Source organism: Nelusetta ayraudi, unplaced genomic scaffold (assembly GCF_046127955.1).
Source record: "Nelusetta ayraudi isolate G7.1 ecotype Tasmania unplaced genomic scaffold, CSIRO-AGI_Nayr_v1 ptg000147l, whole genome shotgun sequence".
In the NCBI taxonomy this organism is placed as follows: domain Eukaryota; kingdom Metazoa; phylum Chordata; class Actinopteri; order Tetraodontiformes; family Monacanthidae; genus Nelusetta; species Nelusetta ayraudi.
The window spans coordinates 70,956-92,083 of record NW_027466197.1 but is presented as its reverse complement, the minus strand read 5'-3'; the positions used below and the strand labels follow the sequence as shown (position 1 = coordinate 92,083).

At 51.1% G+C, this 21,128-nt stretch overlaps 1 protein-coding gene across 1 annotated transcript in view; it reads right to left on the bottom strand.

The window, feature by feature from the left end:
- Positions 1 to 21,128, bottom strand: part of LOC142879870 (electrogenic sodium bicarbonate cotransporter 1-like) — a 29,332-nt gene that overhangs the window by 3,677 nt on the left and 4,527 nt on the right. Inside the window, exons 3-22 of the mRNA XM_076013399.1 lie at positions 20,269 to 20,445; positions 15,616 to 15,748; positions 14,205 to 14,365; positions 13,908 to 14,087; positions 12,713 to 12,789; positions 11,413 to 11,570; positions 11,241 to 11,328; positions 9,983 to 10,137; positions 9,128 to 9,247; positions 8,259 to 8,433; positions 6,134 to 6,267; positions 5,206 to 5,469; positions 4,632 to 4,857; positions 4,057 to 4,170; positions 2,554 to 2,715; positions 2,084 to 2,266; positions 1,898 to 1,966; positions 1,177 to 1,245; positions 356 to 529; positions 103 to 267 (exon numbers count right to left, since the gene is read on the bottom strand). Coding sequence (XP_075869514.1) covers positions 103 to 267; positions 356 to 529; positions 1,177 to 1,245; positions 1,898 to 1,966; positions 2,084 to 2,266; positions 2,554 to 2,715; positions 4,057 to 4,170; positions 4,632 to 4,857; positions 5,206 to 5,469; positions 6,134 to 6,267; positions 8,259 to 8,433; positions 9,128 to 9,247; positions 9,983 to 10,137; positions 11,241 to 11,328; positions 11,413 to 11,570; positions 12,713 to 12,789; positions 13,908 to 14,087; positions 14,205 to 14,365; positions 15,616 to 15,748; positions 20,269 to 20,445 — 2,984 coding nt within the window. The remainder of the gene's footprint in view (positions 1 to 102; positions 268 to 355; positions 530 to 1,176; positions 1,246 to 1,897; positions 1,967 to 2,083; positions 2,267 to 2,553; positions 2,716 to 4,056; positions 4,171 to 4,631; positions 4,858 to 5,205; positions 5,470 to 6,133; positions 6,268 to 8,258; positions 8,434 to 9,127; positions 9,248 to 9,982; positions 10,138 to 11,240; positions 11,329 to 11,412; positions 11,571 to 12,712; positions 12,790 to 13,907; positions 14,088 to 14,204; positions 14,366 to 15,615; positions 15,749 to 20,268; positions 20,446 to 21,128) is intronic.

The following is a 21,128-nucleotide window of genomic DNA, read 5'->3' as shown; positions in this document are numbered from 1 at the left end:
GGCACAACGTTACAACACAAGTCAAGGAGCTACAGGAACAGAGGACTTCTTGGATCTCATGCACAGAACATGTACGGCTCAGAAAAGGGAGGCGGGACTTACAAACTCAATTTCGCTGTCGATGCTCCCCTTCTTCTTGCCTTTCTTCTTCTTCTCGTCCTCCTTCTTCTTCTTGTCCTTCTCGGGGATGACATCGTCCAGGTAGCTGAGGTCGTGCTGGGAGAACACGTAGTCCATGGCCTTGCGGACGGCGACCAGAGCCAAAATCTGCGCGGACACAAACAGCTCGGTCAGAGACCCCGCCGCGCTCGAGCCGGAGGCTGGTGCGCGGAAGCGTCTGCTCCCCGCTCGGTACCATGACGGGGAAGACGATGGCGGCCACGGTGGACTTGAGGATCCACAGGAGGGCCAGGCACAGCGCCTGGATGAAGGTGAAGAGGTGGATGCGTCTCTGGGGGACGTGGCGCAGGTAGATCAGGTCCGGCTGGTGCTTGGCCGGCATCAGGAGCAGCTGCAGCCGGTCCATGAACTGGCAGAGAGGGGAGGGGCCAAAATCATCAGGTGTGAATGTAACGCGGCCAAGACGTTGCTTCGAAAGAAGGCTAAAAATTAGTTTATTTTATTACTTCTTTTAATCAATATAAGCTCCATTCTTTTCTACTGTATTGTTGCTGTAATTATGCAAATTTCCCCAATGTGGGATTAATAAAGACTTTGTCTTCTTCTTCTTAATGAGCGAGCTGAACTGTCAACTCGTCTCAAAGCTTCCAGAGAAAAAAAACCACAATCAATTTCCTTTAGGTAGGAGACTAAAGGCAGCAACTGCAGCAAACTGCTCTTTAAAAACAAAATACATTAAAAACAAGACTAATATAATAGAGGAAGTGGCTGCTAGCAGTTCACTACTAGCTAGCTAACTGCTGGTAAAAGTATTAGCATGGAGGCTGCAGCAGAGGAAGCTTTCCCAGAAATTGATGGTACTGTCACATTAAAGGAAATGAGTTTATCATTTGGACAACATGCTTTTACTCTCCTTGTTTTTAATTTAGCAAACGGTGAGTTCAAGCAGCTAGCCTATGATACATGCTAACGAAAAAACAAAATATTTATATACATTTGTCTTCCGGATAGATTGAGGCATTTTTTTTTTTATGGTTGCATTGTGGTCAAACTCACCTGAACGCCGTTGAGAGAAGCCACGCCCATGTAGAGGAACACACCATAGAGCACAGGCATGGGGATGAACTGGGAGACGCACAGAACAAAGGGGGAATTCATTCACCTCACACGGAACCGGCAGAGGATTGTTAGCTTTGGCTGAGCCGCGAAAGGAATCATTAGAAACCTTTCCGTCAGCTCAGGCAACGACGGCTACGAGGAAGTCTGGTGTTAGTTTGCATCTTCCAAACCCCGCACAAAGAGCTCGTCCAAGAGAGCCGTGGCTGCTGCTGCGTGTCAGACACTGAAAAGTGCATCACAGAAACAATCAAGTTGAGAAGCTTGGGCAAACTATTTTCTTAGTACGAGTTCCTCAACACGACTGTCGGTGCAAACTAGACTTGCACAACTTCAAATGGCCACTTGAGGGAGCAGCAACACCAGCATTCCCAACGTTTTTTTCCTTTTCCTTTTTTTGTTGGGCTGCTTAATGTGGGAATGGAAACTTGAGAAGGTGCTCAGATGCAATCGGAGCTTAGAACCCTGACGGACGTGCTTATTTCACCTCACATTACTTCAGTGGTGAAGGTTCCTAATCGGATAAATGCGAGAGATTCGAAATGGTCCTCCGTTTAATTGGCCTGACAGGAGTTTGTCTTAAAAGAGGGAGACAGTAATCCTGTTGTTTGAGGGGGTTTTTCCCCTCAATGGAAAAACTAAGAAGTTTAACAGGTGTTACCTTGAGGATGGGCGCCATGAAGACAGAGAGGCCCGTCAGCAGGAAGACAAAGATGCCGGTGACCCTTTGCTCCCTGGATCGGGAACAAAAGAGGTCATGAATTACTAAAAGCACTCGCTTCTTGGAAATGTCCAGAACAGAGGGGGAAAAAAAAAAACCCAGAATCCGAACCGCTGCTCCTGTGACTTGCCTGACGCCGAGGAATTTGGGCTGCTCGCCCGGCGCCGACGTCTGCGTCTCCATTTTCAGCGAGTCGATGTGGGCGATGGAGATGACGGTGGCGGCCACGTACCACGGGAGGCCCATGAACGAGCAGATCATCATGAGGATGGCCACCCAGAAGAGGTCCAGGTGATAGCCTGCACCTTTCTGGAGAGCAGAAGAATCAAATGCATCTTTCCGCACCGCGAAGCAGGGACGCCGGCGTTAAAATGACCTGGTGGTGGCGCTGCGATGCAACTAAAACCAAGCAGCGGCTGACCTGGAGGTCACGCTGATGATTTGTCAAGGAAGTGAGACTTTTATGGGCCAAATAAGAAGCTATGTTTTGACATACGCTGAAAGATGGGACCATTAAAAAAAAATTAAAAAAAGAAGGACATTTGTTACCAAATAATAACTTTCCAAGCCAGACTTCCTGGAGTTCCAGCACTGACCTTCAGTTTGTGCTCTTTCCTGTTGACGATCACAGCGGTGATCTGCTGGTCCATAAATATGAGAATGGTGACCAGCAGCGCCGGGAGCGCGGCTGCCAGGTACACCCACCAGGGGTTCCCTCCAAAAGGAGGGATAAGCCAGCCCCTCTCGGGATTTGTGGGCTGGAGGAGGAGGAGGAGAAGGAGAAGGAGGAGAAGGAGGAGGAGAAGGAGAAGGAGGAGGAGGAGGAGAAGGAGAAGGAGGAGAAGGAGAATGTTAAAGTGACTTGTTCTCCTTTTAATGGGTCACCCTAATGTAATATTAAAAGCATGGACAGCATCTCAAATCCTCACTTTGTTGATGTCCTGCATGTTTGTGTAATAAATATGCCACAGAAAGCACCTGACTTTTGAAAAAAAAAAAACAACTCAAAAAGGCCATTGGATGAAACCCGTTCATCAACCCGTTCATCAACCCGTTCATCAACCCGTTCATCAACCCGTTCATCGGATTCAGAGGAAACAAATCGGTTCATCTTCTTTCCTACCTCTACCGGTCACGCTTCACTTCCTGTTGCGAGAGGCAGCGCGTCGCAGCGTTCTCTGACCAATCGAACTAAATAGCATGGAGTCACAGCATTCCGAGCCGTGCTCGCCGTCACTTCCTGTTTTGGCCCTTGGAGCCAACGCAGGCCTCTTCCTCGTTTCGTCGGAGCCCGGAGAAAGACGATCGGTTATGCGACCCGATAGAATTTTCGAGACGCTCCCCGCAGGAGGTTGCCAAGGCGCATGGGCAAGATTTCAGCGGGTGGAACCGGAGCCGCCGGCAGCCGCGCTAGGGTAGGTTTGAACACTGGGGCGAGTCCGAGCGACCGGGGGGGGGGGGGGGTAGGGCAGCGTTACACCGTCGAAAAGGGAAGAAAGAAAATCTGTGATGGAGACTCTGCGGCCGCACAAAGGCCGCTCTGTTCGCACAAACACAAGACGCCCTGTGTTCTCACGCCACCTGTAATCAGGCGGTCACACGATGCCCGACGCTCCTCCGCCCCCCCACTTCCCTCCCTCAAGACACCACCTGAGCCTTGCCATCCTGGTTTAGGTCCGGGTGATGCGTATCGCTTACCGGGCAAAGCACAAAGGCGGCTCTGTCGTGGGATGAAAGAGAATCTCAACTCTCTGACTGAAACATCATTTACAAGAAATTATTAAAGCGCTCGGAAAACGATGACGGTCTCGCAGTCGGCAATAACCGGACGTGAACTGGAAGGTGAACTGGAAGGTGAACTGGAAGGTGAACTGGAAGGTGAACTGGAAGGTGTGTGATTGGGTCGCCAGAGCCTCGGTTTACAGGGACACGCGTTCCCAGTCCAGTTCTAGGCGTCGTTAGGATTCCGTGATGGTCACATGACATCTGCTTTGTGAAACTAGAGAGCAGAGGGTGGTGGCAACAGAGGCTTGACCCATGATAACAAACCCCCCCCCCCCCCCCCTACTGCATGCAGTTTTTCAGTTTGCAGGATGTACCTTGAATTCACTTGGCACTATGAGCTTGGGAGTGTTCACACCGACCAGGGCGTCCACGCCGCAGAAGAGGAGGATGGTCAAGATGATGGCGAAGTCGCTGATTAGCTTCCTCACCTGGCGGGGGGGGAAAAACAGGAGGTTCGAGGCTTTGGGTCAAGGAAACTGAAATTGAACCTCTTCGCTTTCCATCGTAGCACCGTTGCGGAAATCAAAGCTGGATTTGGGCACAGATCTGGGCGCTTTAGTTGGCAACCGTTAGCGTGTTCAAATACTTTTAGGCATGGGTGTCAAACTCTGGCCCAGTGTAATTACATTTGGCCCGCGAGGCGATGGTAAATGACTCCGAGTGCTGGCCCGCCGGGATGATACAGTACGTGTACTGCCGATACTACAAATCCCAGAATGCTCGGCTGGTATTCTGACGACTTGCTTCAACATTTTGTTGCTACTTCAAGGCATGGGCTGCAATGGTTGCACGCTCATTGAAGGATGTTGTTCTTCGTCAATTGGTTTGTTATCGTGATTTGATTTTAGAATGTATGATTAGCCTGTGGAAAGCCGAGGCCGCCACTCACCGTGGTGGGAAAGAAGCGGCTGGTCTTGAACTGCTTCAGCGCCATGGAGCAGGCGTAAGTCCCGAAGAAGAGGATGAAGGACATCAGGGTGATGTCAGGCACGTAGCCGCAGGTCCCGCCCACCAGCTCACCTCCGTACAGCAGGCAGTCGTGCTTGCTCAGGGACTCCCAGCCGGTGCCGTTCGGCGGCTGCTGGGGGGGCGAGGGAGCGCACAAGGGTGAGTTGTAAAAGTGAGAAGAATTGGAAAAAAACGTATCGCAACAGCGGGAATGCAACGTACCAGAAGAGTAGCGTTGGTAGCGTAGGTAGCGTAGGTAGCGTTGGTAGCGGTGGCATTGGAAACCTCTGACACGTTAACTGCGCGACGAGGACAACAAAGACGGAGTTAGCGGCAGCGCACTGTGTCAAACCCTGGTGGACTGACCCGTCTTCCTGCCAAAAAAAAATCTGTGCTGGTGACAGTGAGGTTTAAAAAAAACAAAACATTCTTGCTATCTTGTTAACAGAAATATATATATACATTGGTAACATATATATATTTTGAAGTGGAAGCGCTCCCCAGCCAGCAACACACCTGGCATGCAGCGGCAGTCGTACTGAGTGACCAGCTCGGGGTCGTAGAAGGCGTGTATGGGGTTGTGGTGGCCCAGCTTGATCATCTTCTTGAAAGCGTCGTAGATGAAGATGAAGCTGATCAGGGCGGAGAAGCCCTCCTCGGTGAAGCGCGTGAAGTACTGCACCAGGAAGCTGGCGTCGGTGGCCACCAGCAGCAGGCAGAACAGGCCCGACCAGAGGCCGATCCACAGCCGGAACTCCAGGTAGTCGAAGCCGTTGTCCCTGGGGAAAGAGGGGGGGTTCGCTGAGACTCGGGGACGCACTTTGGGATTATTTTACAATCTGTGGTTGATTTCCTGCGGGGAAAATACACACATCCCAGAGCAGCGGGGGGGGGGGGGGGGGACGGCGCGTGGAAACATTGGAGGGAGGAGAGGCCGCAACACACTCCGCTTAGTGTAAAATGAAATGAGGGTGAATAATTGATGGTGGAACACGGCCGGCGTGGTGTTTGGTGATGCTCGAGGGTTCTCTGCGGCAGCGTGTGAGCACGGTAAAAAAAAAGAAAGAAAAGAAAAGAAAAGAAAAGCAGGAAGGAGTCGGCGCTAAGAAAAAAACTACGATTAAAATTGTTTTCTCGCAAATATGACGTGCGGACTTCATATCATCAGTCTTAAAAAATAAATAAAACAAAAAAAAACAAACAGCCGTGCTTTACTGACGTACCAGTGCAACATACCAACAAAATAAAGTCTTCAGCAATGTCTGACTAATTCATTTCAAGGTGGCACAAGAACAGGAAGTACACAAACATTTGTCCTTGTAGATAAATAACCGCCTATAAATATCCCGCAGCAGAGTTTTACAGTTGCTGACCTCCATTTCCTTCTGCGCCTCCGGCCCGACTAGATTTTATTTTTTTATTTTTTGATACACGACCACTCACTTGCTGAAGGTGAAGAGGAGCCTCTCGAAGACCAGCACTGGGCCCGTGCTGCTGAGGATGGTCAGGGGTTGACCTGCCAGCAGGCAGAACACGGCTCCGGTCAGGGCCGTGCCCACAAAACTCTCCAGCACTCCCTAAAAAAAAAAGAAAAAAAGAAAAAGTGACAAATGAACACTGAGTTTGTCAGAAAGAAAACACAGACTAGAAGAAGGAGGCTATCTAGGACCAGAATAATTCTGTATTTAATAACATGTTCTGCAACACTGCTTTTCAATTCAATTCTGCTTTTGTCTGAGGTGACACGTCGGCTGAAGAAGCCACAGACACTGTTTGGAAAGAAGAAGTGAAACCTGCAAACCTCTTGTCTTCAACAACGAAGAGGACCAATTATTTGTTCAGCCGGTTTGGTTTTCTGCTGTAGCGTGGCGAGAAACGCTAGCTCTGCGTCACTGGCTAACCCGCTGCTAGCTGCTATGTGCCGCAACAAAACTCTTGCCAGGGCCGGGAGGAAGTAAAGCAAAACAACACAGATGAAACTAATAGTCTAAAGAAGGTTTTTGCTTTTCTTTTAATGTGGAAAAACATCATCCAGTACTAAATGAGATGCGCAGTGCAGCAGCATCAATGCTAATCGTTTTAGCGGTTAGCAGGGAGGCTCACAGTCACTTCCTGTGAGGGCAGCTAGCTAGCAGCATTCTGCTTTCATCAAAAAAGAAAGGTAGATGAAAGAATGGAAAAGTTAATAAATAGACATAAGGGGAAATTTTGGGGAATTTCAAAAATATATTGTAATAAAACTTCAAAGTGAAAAGTGAATATTCCCCAGCGTGTCTGGAATATTTCTGCATGACACAGCGACGGAAGTTAAAGCGGCCGACAGCTGCGGCGTTGGAAGCCGGCGCTGACAGAGGGCAAGTGAGGGCAGGGATTCCCTCCGGTGGAGAAGGGAAGTGGAGGAGGGCGGAGCTAGGGCGCGGTCCCTGAAGACGCACGGCGGCGGCAAAGTAATCTGGATCTGTGGCTATTTCCAGCACCCCCGGGGCAAATCCCCGAGGCCGCTCCTTCACTCTGCGGGTCTACAAGGAAGCACCGCTCTCCCACCAGCAGCAGTGACGGAGGCGGAGGAGCCGCGCTGAATGCATTCACTCAGCTTTCCAACTAGGTGGGGACGGGGGCGGGGGCGGGGACGGGGACGGGGGCGGGGGCGGGGCGGGGGCCACAGAAATAGAGCGAGCCGACTGCATGCGGCGCCGTCGCCGGGACAGATGGGTCCTGAATGAGCCTCTGAGCTCCAAATTAGGCTGGCTTATCAGCTGAAGTCAACGCTTCAACACTTTGATACGTTAGCATCAGCCGCACGTTAGCAAGTCAGCGGTGATAAGGCGAAGCTTGTCTGGGTTTTCTATTAGGGACCAGCCGCAAAGAGGAACCCCAGCAGAATGAATCCATGGACAGGTGACTTCAATGTACTCGTGACTCTGCATTTGTGGGGGAATTCTGGGCACCTTTATTTTAAGGTCCAGCTAGCATTAGCCTTGCTTTAAGATTTTTATATTGATAAAAGCTTAACATACTGGCCATAAATACACAAATAAAAGTGTATAGTCCCAGTGCAATAAAAGAAGTTTGGTTTCCCTAACCTTTAGAACGGTTCTCATATATATATAAGAACATACATAGAGCAACAAGAGGCTTGCTTTTAGTTAGCTGCAATCTTGCGCCGCTATTTTCTAAGGAAGCCCACTGGACAGTGCCCTAAGTTAGACACGCGCTGTCAGGCAGGCTTCCTTACAAACTACACACACTGGCCTTTTCAGCATTCTTCTCATTTCCTCTTTCATAATAGAAGAGTTGGGACACAAGCGATGGAGCGATTTCCTTTCCAATCTAAACGGTGTCCCGGACAGGGTTTTCTTCTCCAAGGGTCTGCTAACCCCAACCCCAAACCCCAAACCCCAACCCCCAACCCTAACCCCAACCCTAACCCCAACCCAAACCCCAACCCCAACCCCCAACCCTAACCCCAACCCTAACCCGGACAGGGTTTTCTTCTCCAAGGGTCTGCTAACCCTAACCCCAACCCCAACCCTAACCCCAACCCCCAACCCCAACCCCCAACCCCAACCTGCATGCTGTCCGTGGCGTCGCCGAGCAGGCCTCCGAAGGTGATGGCGTTGGTGACCGTGCCCAGGTAGATGAAGAGGATGGTGGAGAGGGACTGGATGTGCAGCCCGTCGTAGAAGTCGCTGGCGAAGAACGGCAGCTTGCGCTTGACGTCCAGGACGAGGCCCCCGCAGAACCTGGAGGAGGCGCCGCAAGTTAAGTCGAAGTTTGTTTCAAGATCTCCCCCCCCCCCCCCGCCCCCCATCAAGTGGAGTTATCTCTCGTCCGTGGATCAAAGACATAATCGATTTAGCTCTGTGCTTACAACCTTCTGTCGGTAGAAACTTGCAGCAAAGAAATTGTGTTTTGTTGATTCCACGATAGGAAACCTTTACCTCAATTATACTTTAACTCTCATTGTCAGCACACAAATACAACAAGTATTTTACAGCTTAGCAGCTTTAGCTTTAGCTTTAGTAGCATAGAAAAGTACAGCATACCAATGTTGGCAATGATAACATAACAAGCGCCCTTTCAACTTTAACATCCTTTGCTGGACGTCTGTACATACGCTCACCGTCGCAACACAAACAAACTGGTCTCACGGTGAGGAATTACATAAGGGAACGAGCGCAGGGCAATAAAGCCACAAAACCCCTCCCAGTAACATGCGCTTATTGTTTTTGGCTGCGATAACAGCGCTCATGTTCCGCTGCAGTCGCTGCAGTCGCGGCCATCCCTGCGTTATCAAGATTGTGCCATTATTATTGGATTACTTGATTATTTGATTTCTATTTAAAGGCACAGAACTTTCTGTTTACTCAAGCGGCAGATAACAAAGGCACATCTGTGACGTGATCTCGCTAAAGGGAAGAATTGCTGCTACTTTACTTTCTGGTGCGCTGAAGCTCCTCCCCAACCTGGTGGCCTCCTCCTCCTCCTCCATGTCCCGAGTCGTGAGGCGTGTCGCCGTTCATCTGTGGCGGATCCAAACCCACGTACATGTTCTTCCTTTTCCAGACGGGACAAAAGAAACACAGAGAGCGGAATCCCATCGTCAGCGCCTTTCAATGTTCTGATTCTGTGAGAACAAACGACCTTTTTCCAAGCAATACTTTCCTAAAACCTTTATCACTGCAGACACGTTAGACTTCCTAGATTATGGTATTCAAACACTGCATTGTGAGTCACAGTAGAAGTTTGCAAAGTCAGACGACAAACAGGTCCGTATGGAAAACTAAAGCCCGTCTTGGCTAATTCCGCTTGTGCTGCTTCAGCGTCTTTGGCCCGGTTGGGCCAGCTGGAGACGCTGGCTGATGTCAGCAAAAGTTAAATATTGCAAAGAAAAAATACATCAACAGGCATGATTATAACTCTGCCACTCCACGTGACGGGTTTATACGTATACGTTAATAATTGCGCAGCTGGGCAACGATTACCAGGGCCCACTTTAGCCAGAGCCGGTAAAGTGGTCCCTGCACCTGTCGACCCAGAGACGGAGGACGTCCAGCGCCTGAGGGATCACTTACATTCCCTTAGTTTGCACTTTTCCAAACGCCTGGTGAGGCAGCATGAAGACTAAATGAGAGTTGACTGACCGACCCGTACATTTAGGGGCTCCTTTAAGAGAGAGGACAGCCCAAAGCTTCTTCACACCAGTAAATTCACTTCTGTTTGTACTCCCGGGGTAGAGTTGGTGTTAATGCCCGTGGTAATGTGGATTAGGCGGTTGGGATTAGGGCAGACCTCTTGTCGGAGGAGGGCAGAGACTTGGGCGGCTCTATCCTGATCTCGGGGTCCCACTCTCCGGGCGGCAGGACGATGACCTCATCCAGGAACTCCTCGATGCCGGCCAGCAGGTCCTGCCTGTCCTTCGCTTTGTAGGCGATGTCATGGAACACCTGTCGGCGAGCGCAACGGGGGATCAGTCATCTTGCCGTGTGGCTTGGACCCGAGCGCTCTTTAGAGGAAGCGCACGCCCAGAAACTCAAAGAATGAGTCACCGTCTGCCAGGAGTACCGGAGGCACGAGTAAAAACCGAACCTAGCGGGGCAGGTTAGCTGTCGCTGCGGGGGGAAAGTTTAAACGGAGGACGTCCTGGCAAAGAGGAAAGAAGAGAAATGGCTCAACTAGCGTGTCGTGTTGACAAATGAGACACGTGTGGAACAAACTGAGGCCTGCGGGAATTTGTTCTGAGGGTGAAGAATGTAAACACCGCTGACAGGACGAGGGAGGGCGAGATGGGGGATGGGGAAGCTTCGCGGCAGATAAAACATGAAGAAAGGCATCGTTTTATGTCAAAACTATACCAAACGTTTGCCTTAAAGAGCCACTGTGTCGGCTTTAGCGCCACCTGCTGGTGACGTTAATCCCCGTTTTCAAATTTACTGGCCTCTTGATCTCACATCTTCATCACTGCAGCTTGACAAAGTCCTGAGCGGGTCCAGTATCACCGCCGCCTGACTGAAAAAAAAATTGCTTTTGATAAAAAAAATAAAATACTGATTCTTATCATTTATTTACATCTTATTTTATCCCAATAGGTCCTTTGAAACGCTGCACATCAGGGCCTTGATTGCACTTGTGGGTCGCAGGTGTTGGAAGAGAAGCCACTAATTAGCTTCTACTCAACCCCCCCCACCCCCACCCCACCCCTGCCGGATCTTACAAAGAAAAGAGCAAATGAGGATAAATCCATTGATTCATGCTGAGGCAATAGTGCCAACTGGCTGGATCAGCAAGACTTTTACTCAGCCCCCCCCTCCCCCTCCCCCTGAGAACGAGGCCTACGATGATCCTCGCGTCAAAGCCCCGACCACGAGGAAGACATCTGCAGTTGTGTGTGTAATGTGCGTCTATTAGCCGAGCTCTTGTGACACCGCTAATGTCTTGCGTGCCTCTTTCCCGCTGCCAGACGGTTTTGGGGTTAGGGATTTTTTTTTTGTTGTTGTCAAATATAAAACAACTGGGCAGTTGAGCTGTGTTTAAGGGTTCGGAGCGATACCTCGTCTGACATGAGGGTGGCGATGGCTCGTCCAATTTCATGATAGGACTTGGCTTTCCCTTTTGGCCCCAGCAACACAAACAGGAATCTGGGAAACAGGGACAAATACAAATACCAGCTCAGCATTGGGGGGGGGGGGGAGATAAAGATGCTACGCAGTGGAAGCTCTGACCTCGTTGGCACCGGGACCTCGGTCAGAGCCCCCAGCATGACGGCCTGCTGCAGGCGCACAAACGCCACGAAGGGATTCTCCAGGAAGTCGACCTCCCCGACCAGCACGTTGGACGCTTCGGCGTCTCGAGGCAACTTTTTCATGAACTTGTTCTTCAGCTGTCGGACCGGCCGGCGGGAAGCAGGAAGCAGGTGGTGATGGTGGGAAAGCACGAGAGAGGGTAAGCAGACAGACAGACAGACAGACAGACAGACAGACTCTGGTGAAAAAAGGCATTAAATCAGGGTCAGCAAACAGAGTCACACTGTGTTTGTGCTGTTTCAGTTTGTGCTTCCCAAAACACTCCGTCACAGTTGCGCTCAAAGATCAACATCCCAAACGACCCCAACAACCACACTTAAACTTCAACTCAGAAACACGCAAGTCTGGATGAAAGAAGCCATGCGCTCGGCGGCAGGGAGATGATTAACTCGGGTATTGATGTTCTTTGCCGGTGGCTGGAAATCAGTCAAACCCCCCCCCCCCCCCTCCGATTCTGTTGGTTACACTTTAACCGCTCCCTGTGATAAACAATGAAATTACAAGTGCGTCCGCAAACGTGAGTCACTGCAGTTTTAAAAAAAAAAAGGGGGGGAAAAAATTCCCGAGCACCCAGAGGAAGGATCACAAACGTGAACACGCAAATGGCAGCGGAGCACTTGACATTAGCAAGCCGCCCCCGTCGCCTCCAGAGGTTCACTTCACACACAGCCCTCGTGTTTACTTCCTACCGCTGAGCACGACAGAAAGAAAAAGAGAAAAAAAAAAAATTCCGTGGGAAAAAAAAACAAAAAAGAGTTGTATGTAGGTCAACGGCTGCTACAGTTGGTCAGTTAGTTGTTCAGAAATTACATTAGCTTCGTAACCCCCCCCCCCCCCCCCCCAAAAAAAAAAAAGAAGGCGTGCTTCCAATAGTTAAGTTAAATGTATCCGCTAATGTGACTGAAAACAAGCAGGTTGTGTCTCAAAAGAGCAGCGGCGTATGTACCAAGTGCAACGCAGATGTTAATATAGAGATTATTACATACGATATGATATATAAATACATACAATCATATAAATACTAGCTCACATCGCTGTGGACCTACTCGATCTCAGACATGCGGTTGTTACATTCTGGGATGTAGGACCATTGGTTTTGCAGAGCTCTGATGCAACTCAAGCCTCCAGTCCACGCACACTCAATCAAGCGCATCAATCAAGGTCTGTGCTGGGCGACAGGCTGTGCCAGTGCATGAGACGGCGGGCGCAAACCCAGTACCTGATCCTTCTCCGGCTTGTCCGAGAAGTCGCTCAGGCTATTGGAGGTGAGGTTTCGGTGGGCAGTGGTCGGGCTACCTGCGGAGAGATCGAGACTGTGAGGAGCCCCTCCCCCGACTCAAAGATCTGCTTCGCACTGTTGATGTTTAAAAAAAAGAAAAAAAAAAGAAAAAGAAAAAGAAAAAGAAAAAGAAAAAGAAAAAGACAGTGGTAAATTACAGTGAGAGGAAGAGGCAGAGAAAAGAAAAGAGACGGGACAGCTGCGATAACCTGCCGTTAGCGTCTCTTCACTTAGCCTCTGCGAGCTTTACGCTAGCTGCACCAACGCACGCTTCCACAAACTCTTTTTTCTTTTTCTTTGTTTCTTTTGCCATTCCTGCAAACGCTTCCGCGTCTAATTTTAACAGTCCGGTTTCCTAAAACAATGCCGCCCTCAGTGGCGGCTGCGGCCTCACTTACAGAGGTATCCCATGCTGGAGCTTCTTGTGACCTCACATGGTTCCTCCGAGTCTCGCGGGGCTGAACAAGGCACGGGGTGTTCGTGGGGGCTGCGCGCTATTCACGTCCCGGGCGCCGGAAGAACCGGAGAGCGAGCGAGGCCCGGAGAGAAGAGGAGAGAAGAGAAGGGAAGAGAAGGGAAGAGAAGGGAAGAGGAGGGGAGGGAAGAGAAGAGGAGAGAAGAGGAGAGAAGAGAAGGGAAGAGAAGGGGAGGGAAAGAGAAGAGGAGAGAAGAGGAGAGAAGAGAAGGGAAGAGGAGGGGAGGGAAGGGAAGAGGAGGGGAGGGAAGGGAAGAGGAGAGAAGAGAAGAGAAGGGGAGGGAAAGAGAAGAGGAGAGAAGAGAAGGGAAGAGGAGGGAAGAGGAGGGGAGGGAAAGAGAAGAGGAGAGAAGAGGAGAGAAGAGAAGGGAAGAGAAGGGAAGAGGAGGGGAGGGAAAGAGAAGAGGAGAGAAGAGGAGAGAAGAGAAGGGAAGAGGAGGGGAGGGAAAGAGAAGAGAAGGGGAGGGAAGAGAAGGGGAGGGGAGGGAGGAAAAGAAAAGAGAGAAAGGAACGGAAAGGAGGAGGAGGAAAAGCAGAGGAAAAGAAATGAGAGTGACAGGAAGTTCAGTCGACGTAAAGCTGATGAAAAAGTTTCAGACTGGGAAATGAGAGAAGGAGACAACAGGCGGGAAGAGGGAGAGGTTGAAGGGTTTAAATTACCGTTCTCCTGGCTGGAGAAGAGTCGGCTGGCGCTGGACACGCTCTTGCCGATGTCGGCGAGCGAGCGCAGGTTGGACTTCTTGGTCTGGTGACGGTGCTTCCGCATCAGCGTGTACATGACCTTCTCCTTCTGGTCGGGCCGCAGCTGACCGGCCTCCACCTGGTTGTCGGTGATCACCTCTGTCGGGGGAGGGGGGGGGCGGGGGGGGGAGTGTCAAGACCGGCCTGGAAAGCTGCGGCGAGGGCGATACTGAAAAGAAAGAAAGGAAAACGAGCAATAAACGCAGGCGCACTCACCAACCACTTGGGGCAGCGTGGCGGCCTCCAGGTCCAGCATGATGGTGCCCTTCTCGATGCACATCTTCAGCTCCATCAGGCTGTGCAGGGACAGCGTGGCCACGTGAGGCTTGCTCCAGCGCTCGCCGCCCTTCTCCACCTTCTCCTCAAACTTGATCCACCTGGGCGGGGGGGGACAAGAGACGGTGGGTGGGGGGGTGGGGGGGGGGTGAGTGTGTGTAATGGGATGTGATTCCAGCAGGCTTCGCCTTGCCAATAAACTTAACGAAGGGCCCCAAGGCGGCGGCAGCAGGGTCACATCAAGACTTGCGAATGAACTCCGGCCGTCTTGGACCCGGTGATGGTTCACGGGTGGTGGGGGGGTGGTGGGGGAGGGGGGGGGGGGCATGAGGGAGGCAGAAACAGGAGGTGAGGTGGCACGCTGGAGTCTTGTGACTCTGCAGGGGCCGAGGCTTGGAGTCACTGCCGCAGCCTCGGAGGGAGGACAGGGACTCTCTTCAATAATGAGGCCTCACAAAGGGGGCTTTGCTCCCGAGGCCGCGGGGGTGCGGTTTCCTGCGGGAGGATTGGGTGTCCCTCCGCCTGGCCGGCCGCACGCACGCCTGTGACCGCCCGGCTGGCCGGCCGAGCCGTCCAGCTTCGGGAGAAGAGCCTCCTTGTCTGCTGACTGTCAGCTGAAACCCAGCAGCTGGATCACTCACTTCTAAGTTGGCAAAGTTCATCTTGCCCACCATGAATAATCTATCAATCTATATCTATATCTATATCTATATATATACACACTGTATACACACACACCCACATACCTATCCATACATATATATTTGTTAATATAATAAATGATCAAATAAATTGAATAAACTGTTAAACTGCTGTGTTTCTATTCATAAAAAAAAAAGGCGGGGGGGGGGGGGGTGTTGCCACATCCAGAGCTGAAGGTTCTGCTGCAGCAGTGGCGGTGGTTTTATTACTGCTAGATGTTTGGGTTTTTTCCTCCCCTCACTCTCCCATCGACAGAAACACTTGACTTTTTTTTATTTTATTTTTACGGCCATAACCATTAATCCTGCCAACAACAAGGATGGAGCGGCCCGCACTCCAAACACTGACACGTCAAACAATTGAATAATTCAATCAAGCTTTGCTCCCAGAGCGGAGCGGAAGCCCTGCTCTGGGCCATGTGGGAGTTTCTCCTGTTTCCTGCTCCCACAGAGCAGGTACTCCAGATCGGGATCAGATAAGGGCCCACTGGGAGCTGACTGAGAACATTTCCCAACACACGCACACAAAGCACTTGTATTCATGAAGGACTGTGACGCAGAGAGAGTCGATTTTTCATTATTATTATTATCATTATTATTATTATTATTATTGTTACAATTTTGCTCGCTCGTTTGCTTTTGTCGCTCACCTGGCCGTCTCCTTCCACTCCATCTCCTGGCCGTCCACGGCCAGCAGCTCGTCCAGCTCGGTGAAGAGTTGAGGCGGTGGCGGGGCATCGTCCTCCTCACCCAGGATGAACCGGATCCTCTCGGCCGGAGAGACTGCAGACGGAGGAGGTGGAGGAGGAGGAGGAGGGAAGTCAGGGGCCAACAAATCATTCTGTGCCCGACTTAAGTTTACACAGGCACCGTTTTAAAAATAAATAAATGAAACACTGACTTCACTTCATAGAAGGAAAGAACTCGTGCATGGCACTCTTCATTCCACAATGAAAACCCTGATGCACACTAGCTGGATAATCTGCCTGGGAGCTAAATTTGATTGAAAACAAAACTTTTTTGCACGTGCACTTCAGTTCTCTTGATAGCGCATCCAGCTTCCTATTTTAGCAGGACATGCAAGTGTGCAAAAGACAACGTGAGAGACGCAGACATTCATCAGGCCTCCAGGTGGTGTCTGACTATGGGATGTCTGAAAACATCCCATAGTGTGCAGAAAGGTTTTATAACCATATCTGCATATAAAGTCCACCTTAAACCCATTTTGCTTGCTTCAGGGAGGAAAAAGCCCTTTGTGATGTCACAAAGTGCGCTGCTTGCTGACATGTGAAAGGTTCCGACTGGAAGCAAAGGGCTGAACGTGCTGCGTTCAGGTGATCGACATTTGTCTCGGGCTTATTAATCACACAAGATCAAGTATAACTGGGACGTTGAGGGGTGGTTTCCTGGGGTGGGCGTGGCCACACCAAGTGGGAACTACCTCTTCTGCGTAGCGGGGGCTTACATGCAGCGCAGGTGCTCTTCCTGGTTAATTCTTCCAGGAAAGTTGTGCAACTCCAGGTGTAAAGCGCAGGTGCGCAGTGCTAAGTCACAGGGGGTTATTTATACACCTCCCTCCATCCGCTGCACCGACCAGGACGCAGCAGGTCTACGCCAACGTAACAGGCTGCTGACCCTTTAATCCTGACACGGCGCAGCCAAGCCAGGCTTAATTTAGGATGCCCGCGTTTAAAATAGCGCCCCGCTCCGTCTGGACCCATGTCTTGGAGAATGCACTCGGATGCAGAACAGAAGCGCACGCGTCAATATCATCATCATCATCATCATCATCCACCTTTCCACCCGAGGCTTGACTTAGAAAATACACCACAATACTGCTGAAGTCACACAACGGTGTGGAGTCCACCACGGAGACGCAGGTTGTGTTGCTGCACACGACTTTTAAATGGACGCTGCATGAGGGTCTGGTGCAATCAACAGGGTTAGGGGGTTTCACATGAAGGTGCAGGAAGAGTTTACAACTGTGTGTGTGTGTGTGTGTGTGTGTGTGTGTGTGTGTGTGTGTTTTGAACCAGAGCTTCGGCCTGTCACCCCCGCACGACGCCTCACCCACGCCCTGGCACACACAGACAGCTACGGCAAGATAGCGAGCGCAAAAGCTCCTAAATTAGAAGAGGACATCGGAATTAGCCGAGAGTCGCCAAGAAACCCGAGGAACGAAGCGCTAGCTAATGTTAGTATCCAGTGGCGCTCCTACTAACCATTACTTCTGTTGATCATTACTTCTGTTGATCCATGGGTTCACTTTCTATGAAATATTCCTAAACTTCGACTCGAGGGTTTTCGAGCCTATTGAGAGAGGAAGCTTTTCTTCTTCTATGTCTTTTGCACGATGTACACGATGAGCGATACCGCCACCCTGAGTGCTCAGTACTGCACTGCAGGTACAAGTGAGCATGTAGCGACTGGAGTGTGATTTTATCATTCAGCAATTTACAACGCTAATAACACGACGCGTCGACGCCTACATTTTAGCGTCGCCCAATTTATGTTGTCAACGTAATCGATTACGCCCGACTAATCGTTGTAGCCCGAGTATCCGCTAGCTAGATAACCGGCTCGTAGCTACAGTGGCGCACAAGTTGTGTAGTATGTTTGGTTGTTTTTACTGTGGGTCTGCTTTAAAGAAATAAAGAAGAAGCAGTGGAAGAAGATAAAGAGGAAACCATGAGTACGTCAGGGCAATCTGGGATAAACACAACCGATGAACAAACTGCGTTCAACTCGTTCTCCAATGAATTTAGCCAGAGAAACGTGTGAGTTGGGACAGTGCTAATGTGAAAACCCGTGACTGCCAAGCAGAAGGCAAATGTTTATCTGGCCCCTCATTCAACCGTGGTCGACTGTTTAGGGATCCGCTGCACAGATAGAGGGACGAGAGCACAAGTAGGACAGTGTTTGTCAGGGGGACAAACCTTCCGTTTGGACTTTTTGGTTTTGCGACCGAGTTGAGAAGGTTCCACCTTGTCCTCGCAAGATCTTGATGGTCTTGACTCGTTCTCGCGTCCAGATTAGAAACCAGCTTGGGTAGAGGGGGCGTGTTCTATCGCCGGACTGCGCCTGCTATCAGACAAACACACTTCTCTGTGTGTGTGTGTGTGTGTGTGTGTGTGTGTGTGTGTGCGTGCGTGCGTCTCTTTGGGCGGACCAAAGTACAGTTTACAAAATGTCCTTGGCGTTTCCTTTTGGCCTGACCCTGCCTGACAATCGCTTGAGCGTACAACTGTGGATTTGTGACGCTGTTGACGCCGACTCGCCCGTAGCGTTGGAAATGAGTCTCGCGCAGAAAAAAAGAAAACAAAAACGAGGGCACTCGCGTCAGACCGGAGTGACATGTCATCAGAACTCCGGGCTTTATCTCGTCGGCAAGGCGAACTGCTGCTGATATTCAGGAGAGAACTCGGCGCCGAGCGTCCTTACTGTGAACGGCAACAATAACAAAAGATTCTGGACACCACAACAACTGCGCAACGTGTCCAAACAGGCAAGGACTGTGACACCAGGAGGAGGGGGGGGGGGGGGGGGGGGATTAGCATGTGACAAATGCGAATGACACTGTGGCACCTACAGGTGACTAAGCAGACAGACTGGTTTGAGCCCTGAGAATGAAGAAGAGTGGCAAAGGAGGGGGATTACACCGCCCGTGCAGGTGCGAGAGGCCTAATCCAGCGCTAGTCTGCAGCAAGACGCCTGCGAGGTGACCACATGGTGCCGGGGGGTGCGAGGGTAGGAGGGAGCGCATGGAATTTGGGCAGTAGAGTCGCATTTCTGTGTCTCCTCCGTGGCGAAAACTCCTAAACTCCCTGACGAACGTCACCCCCCCCCCCCCCCCCCCCCTACCGGGCTCGGCTACGGCCCGAGAGACACAGATCCCCGCTGCGTTGTGTACACTTTGTCGGCACGGTCAACAATCACCAAGCTAAAACTCTCATTACCGCGTATTCTCGTGATTTCAAACTACTTTAATTGCCGGTTCTGTGACGTCCTTTAAATCTTGCTTTCCTGCTGCTGCGTCTCACCTCTCCCGACTCTGAGCTGGGAGGGAATCATCATTTACTTTCCAATGATGCTTTAGGTCCCACATTATGCAACATTCACTCAGGATCCTGCCAACTAAATCCCCAAATGAGAAAAGTCCTCGACTCCCTCTTGCGTGCTCCACTTTTCGTGCTTGAAACTCGAAATCTGAAAACCTGCCCTTTGTGATGTCACAAAAGGGGGGCCGAGCACCTCCATCGTGCCTCTCAGAGGCGAGTGAAAAAACATTCCTCACCAAGTCAGGCTGAGGGTTTTTGTCTCCTTCCAGACGTGCAAAAGGTCCAAGAAAAGCCGCAGCCTCAGCTGGAAGCTGGAAGGCTGCAAACAGAGGGCTAAATATTCTGTTTTCTGTTTTTGAATAAATCAAATGTGGGAGGCCGGAATTAATAAAAAAAAAGAAAAAAAAAAAAGAAGAAGAGTAGACTCCCAAACGCACTAATGCTAAAAAGATCTCGCCTTGTGGGAGGAGACACGCGGGGTTTAGAGCAATTTAATACTACAAGAATCTGATTTATTTATTTATTTTCCTCCTGTGGTGGAAAATGATTCCTGGGGGGGATTAGCGGAGTTGCCATGCCACTTTCCTAAGCTTCTCTACAAGGGATGACATCTGGTGAGCTCTCCTAGGGCGGGCGGGAGAAAGACTTGTGGAACCCTGTGCGATCCCTAATGGGCATTTTGCCTCGCAGTCCACAAAACACTCATTTGGGAGCGTCGCTGCGCCTATGACGGCTCACGTTGCCAGTTTCCTTCTGGTCCTGGGAGGGCAGAGGGTTCAGACGGGGGTTCAGGCGGGGGTTCAGGCGGGGGTTCAGGCGGGGGTTCAGGCGGGGGTTCCTCGGGTTGCGCGACATCATTGCATTTCGACGGTCCGTGTGATCCTGCGACTCTTTGTTTTGTTTTCTTTAATCGCCGACTTCTGTCGTGAGCGGCAGAAAATCTGTCCCACCCCCCCCCCCTCCCTCCTCCCTCCTCAAATCCCCACAAAGGCTCGGCGTTGGAGAGACAACAGCCCTTCTTCTATTTACTTTACGCACTCGGGCCAATCTGGTGTCATTTTCAGATTAACAAATCAACCTGTTCCCATCTTCTCTGCCTGTTAAAACTTTTCTCCCCCCCCCCCCCCCCCCCCACCCTCCCTCCCTCCCTTCTTGGCTGGTGCTCCACCCAGCCCTCCGCTTGCACCCTTCACTCCAGAAACACTGACATCCTGTGTGCTTTTTTAGCGTGCGTTCTCCACTCACTGAGAGGCTTGAGGATGTTGGCGGAGGTCTCGTCCACATTGTCGACGTCCGACTTGTAGCCCTCGGCGCTGTGCTCCACCCGCTCGCGCTTCTCCTTGTGGCTGGACTTGCGGCGGTGGCGCCTCCTCCGGTGGTAGCTCTTGGGAACGTGCACGCCGATGTACACGGTGTGGTGACCTGCCAAGGGGGGGTGGGGGGGGAGGGGAGGGGGCGACAGGTCAGATTACGTTGGAAACAGGAAATGACATTAATCCTGAGGACGGCTGAGCCGCATCATCACCAGCAGTTGAAGGACAAAAAGAAAAAACCAAACAACTGGAACAACTGGAAGTAGTCGATCTGTTGCGATCGGGCGTGAAATGTTCTCTCTCATTGCAAGACTGACAAGTAGTTCAGCTGCCAGTCACACCACGGGTTTCTGTTACACAATCTGGAACAGGTTGGGTTTTTTTTTTTGTTTTTTTTTTCTTCCTGGCAGTCAACAACTTCCTTCACGGCGGCAGTGTATACAGGAAACCGAGGCTTGGCGTCTCCAGGAAGTAATTAGGGAGACGCACAGACGAGCAGGGGACAGCGAGGCAGCGGCGGTGCGTTTGTCCAGGCCAACACGCAACTTTCCAGGGCTCAGTGTTGCACACGTGGCAGGAGGTGTGCTGCCCTGTAACTGACAGCAGTCTGTCAACACAGGCCTCCACCATGTTTGCCTCGCATTTGCAAAATCTCCTCGGTGAAACCGGGTTGAATTCCTCTGCAGCTCCGCGGCAGCGAGGCTTGGACCACCTCATGGGCCCGACTAAGCCTCGACTGGAGCCGATCGCAGGTCTATCAGCTGACTCGCGCGCCAGCGTTCCATCTCGGTC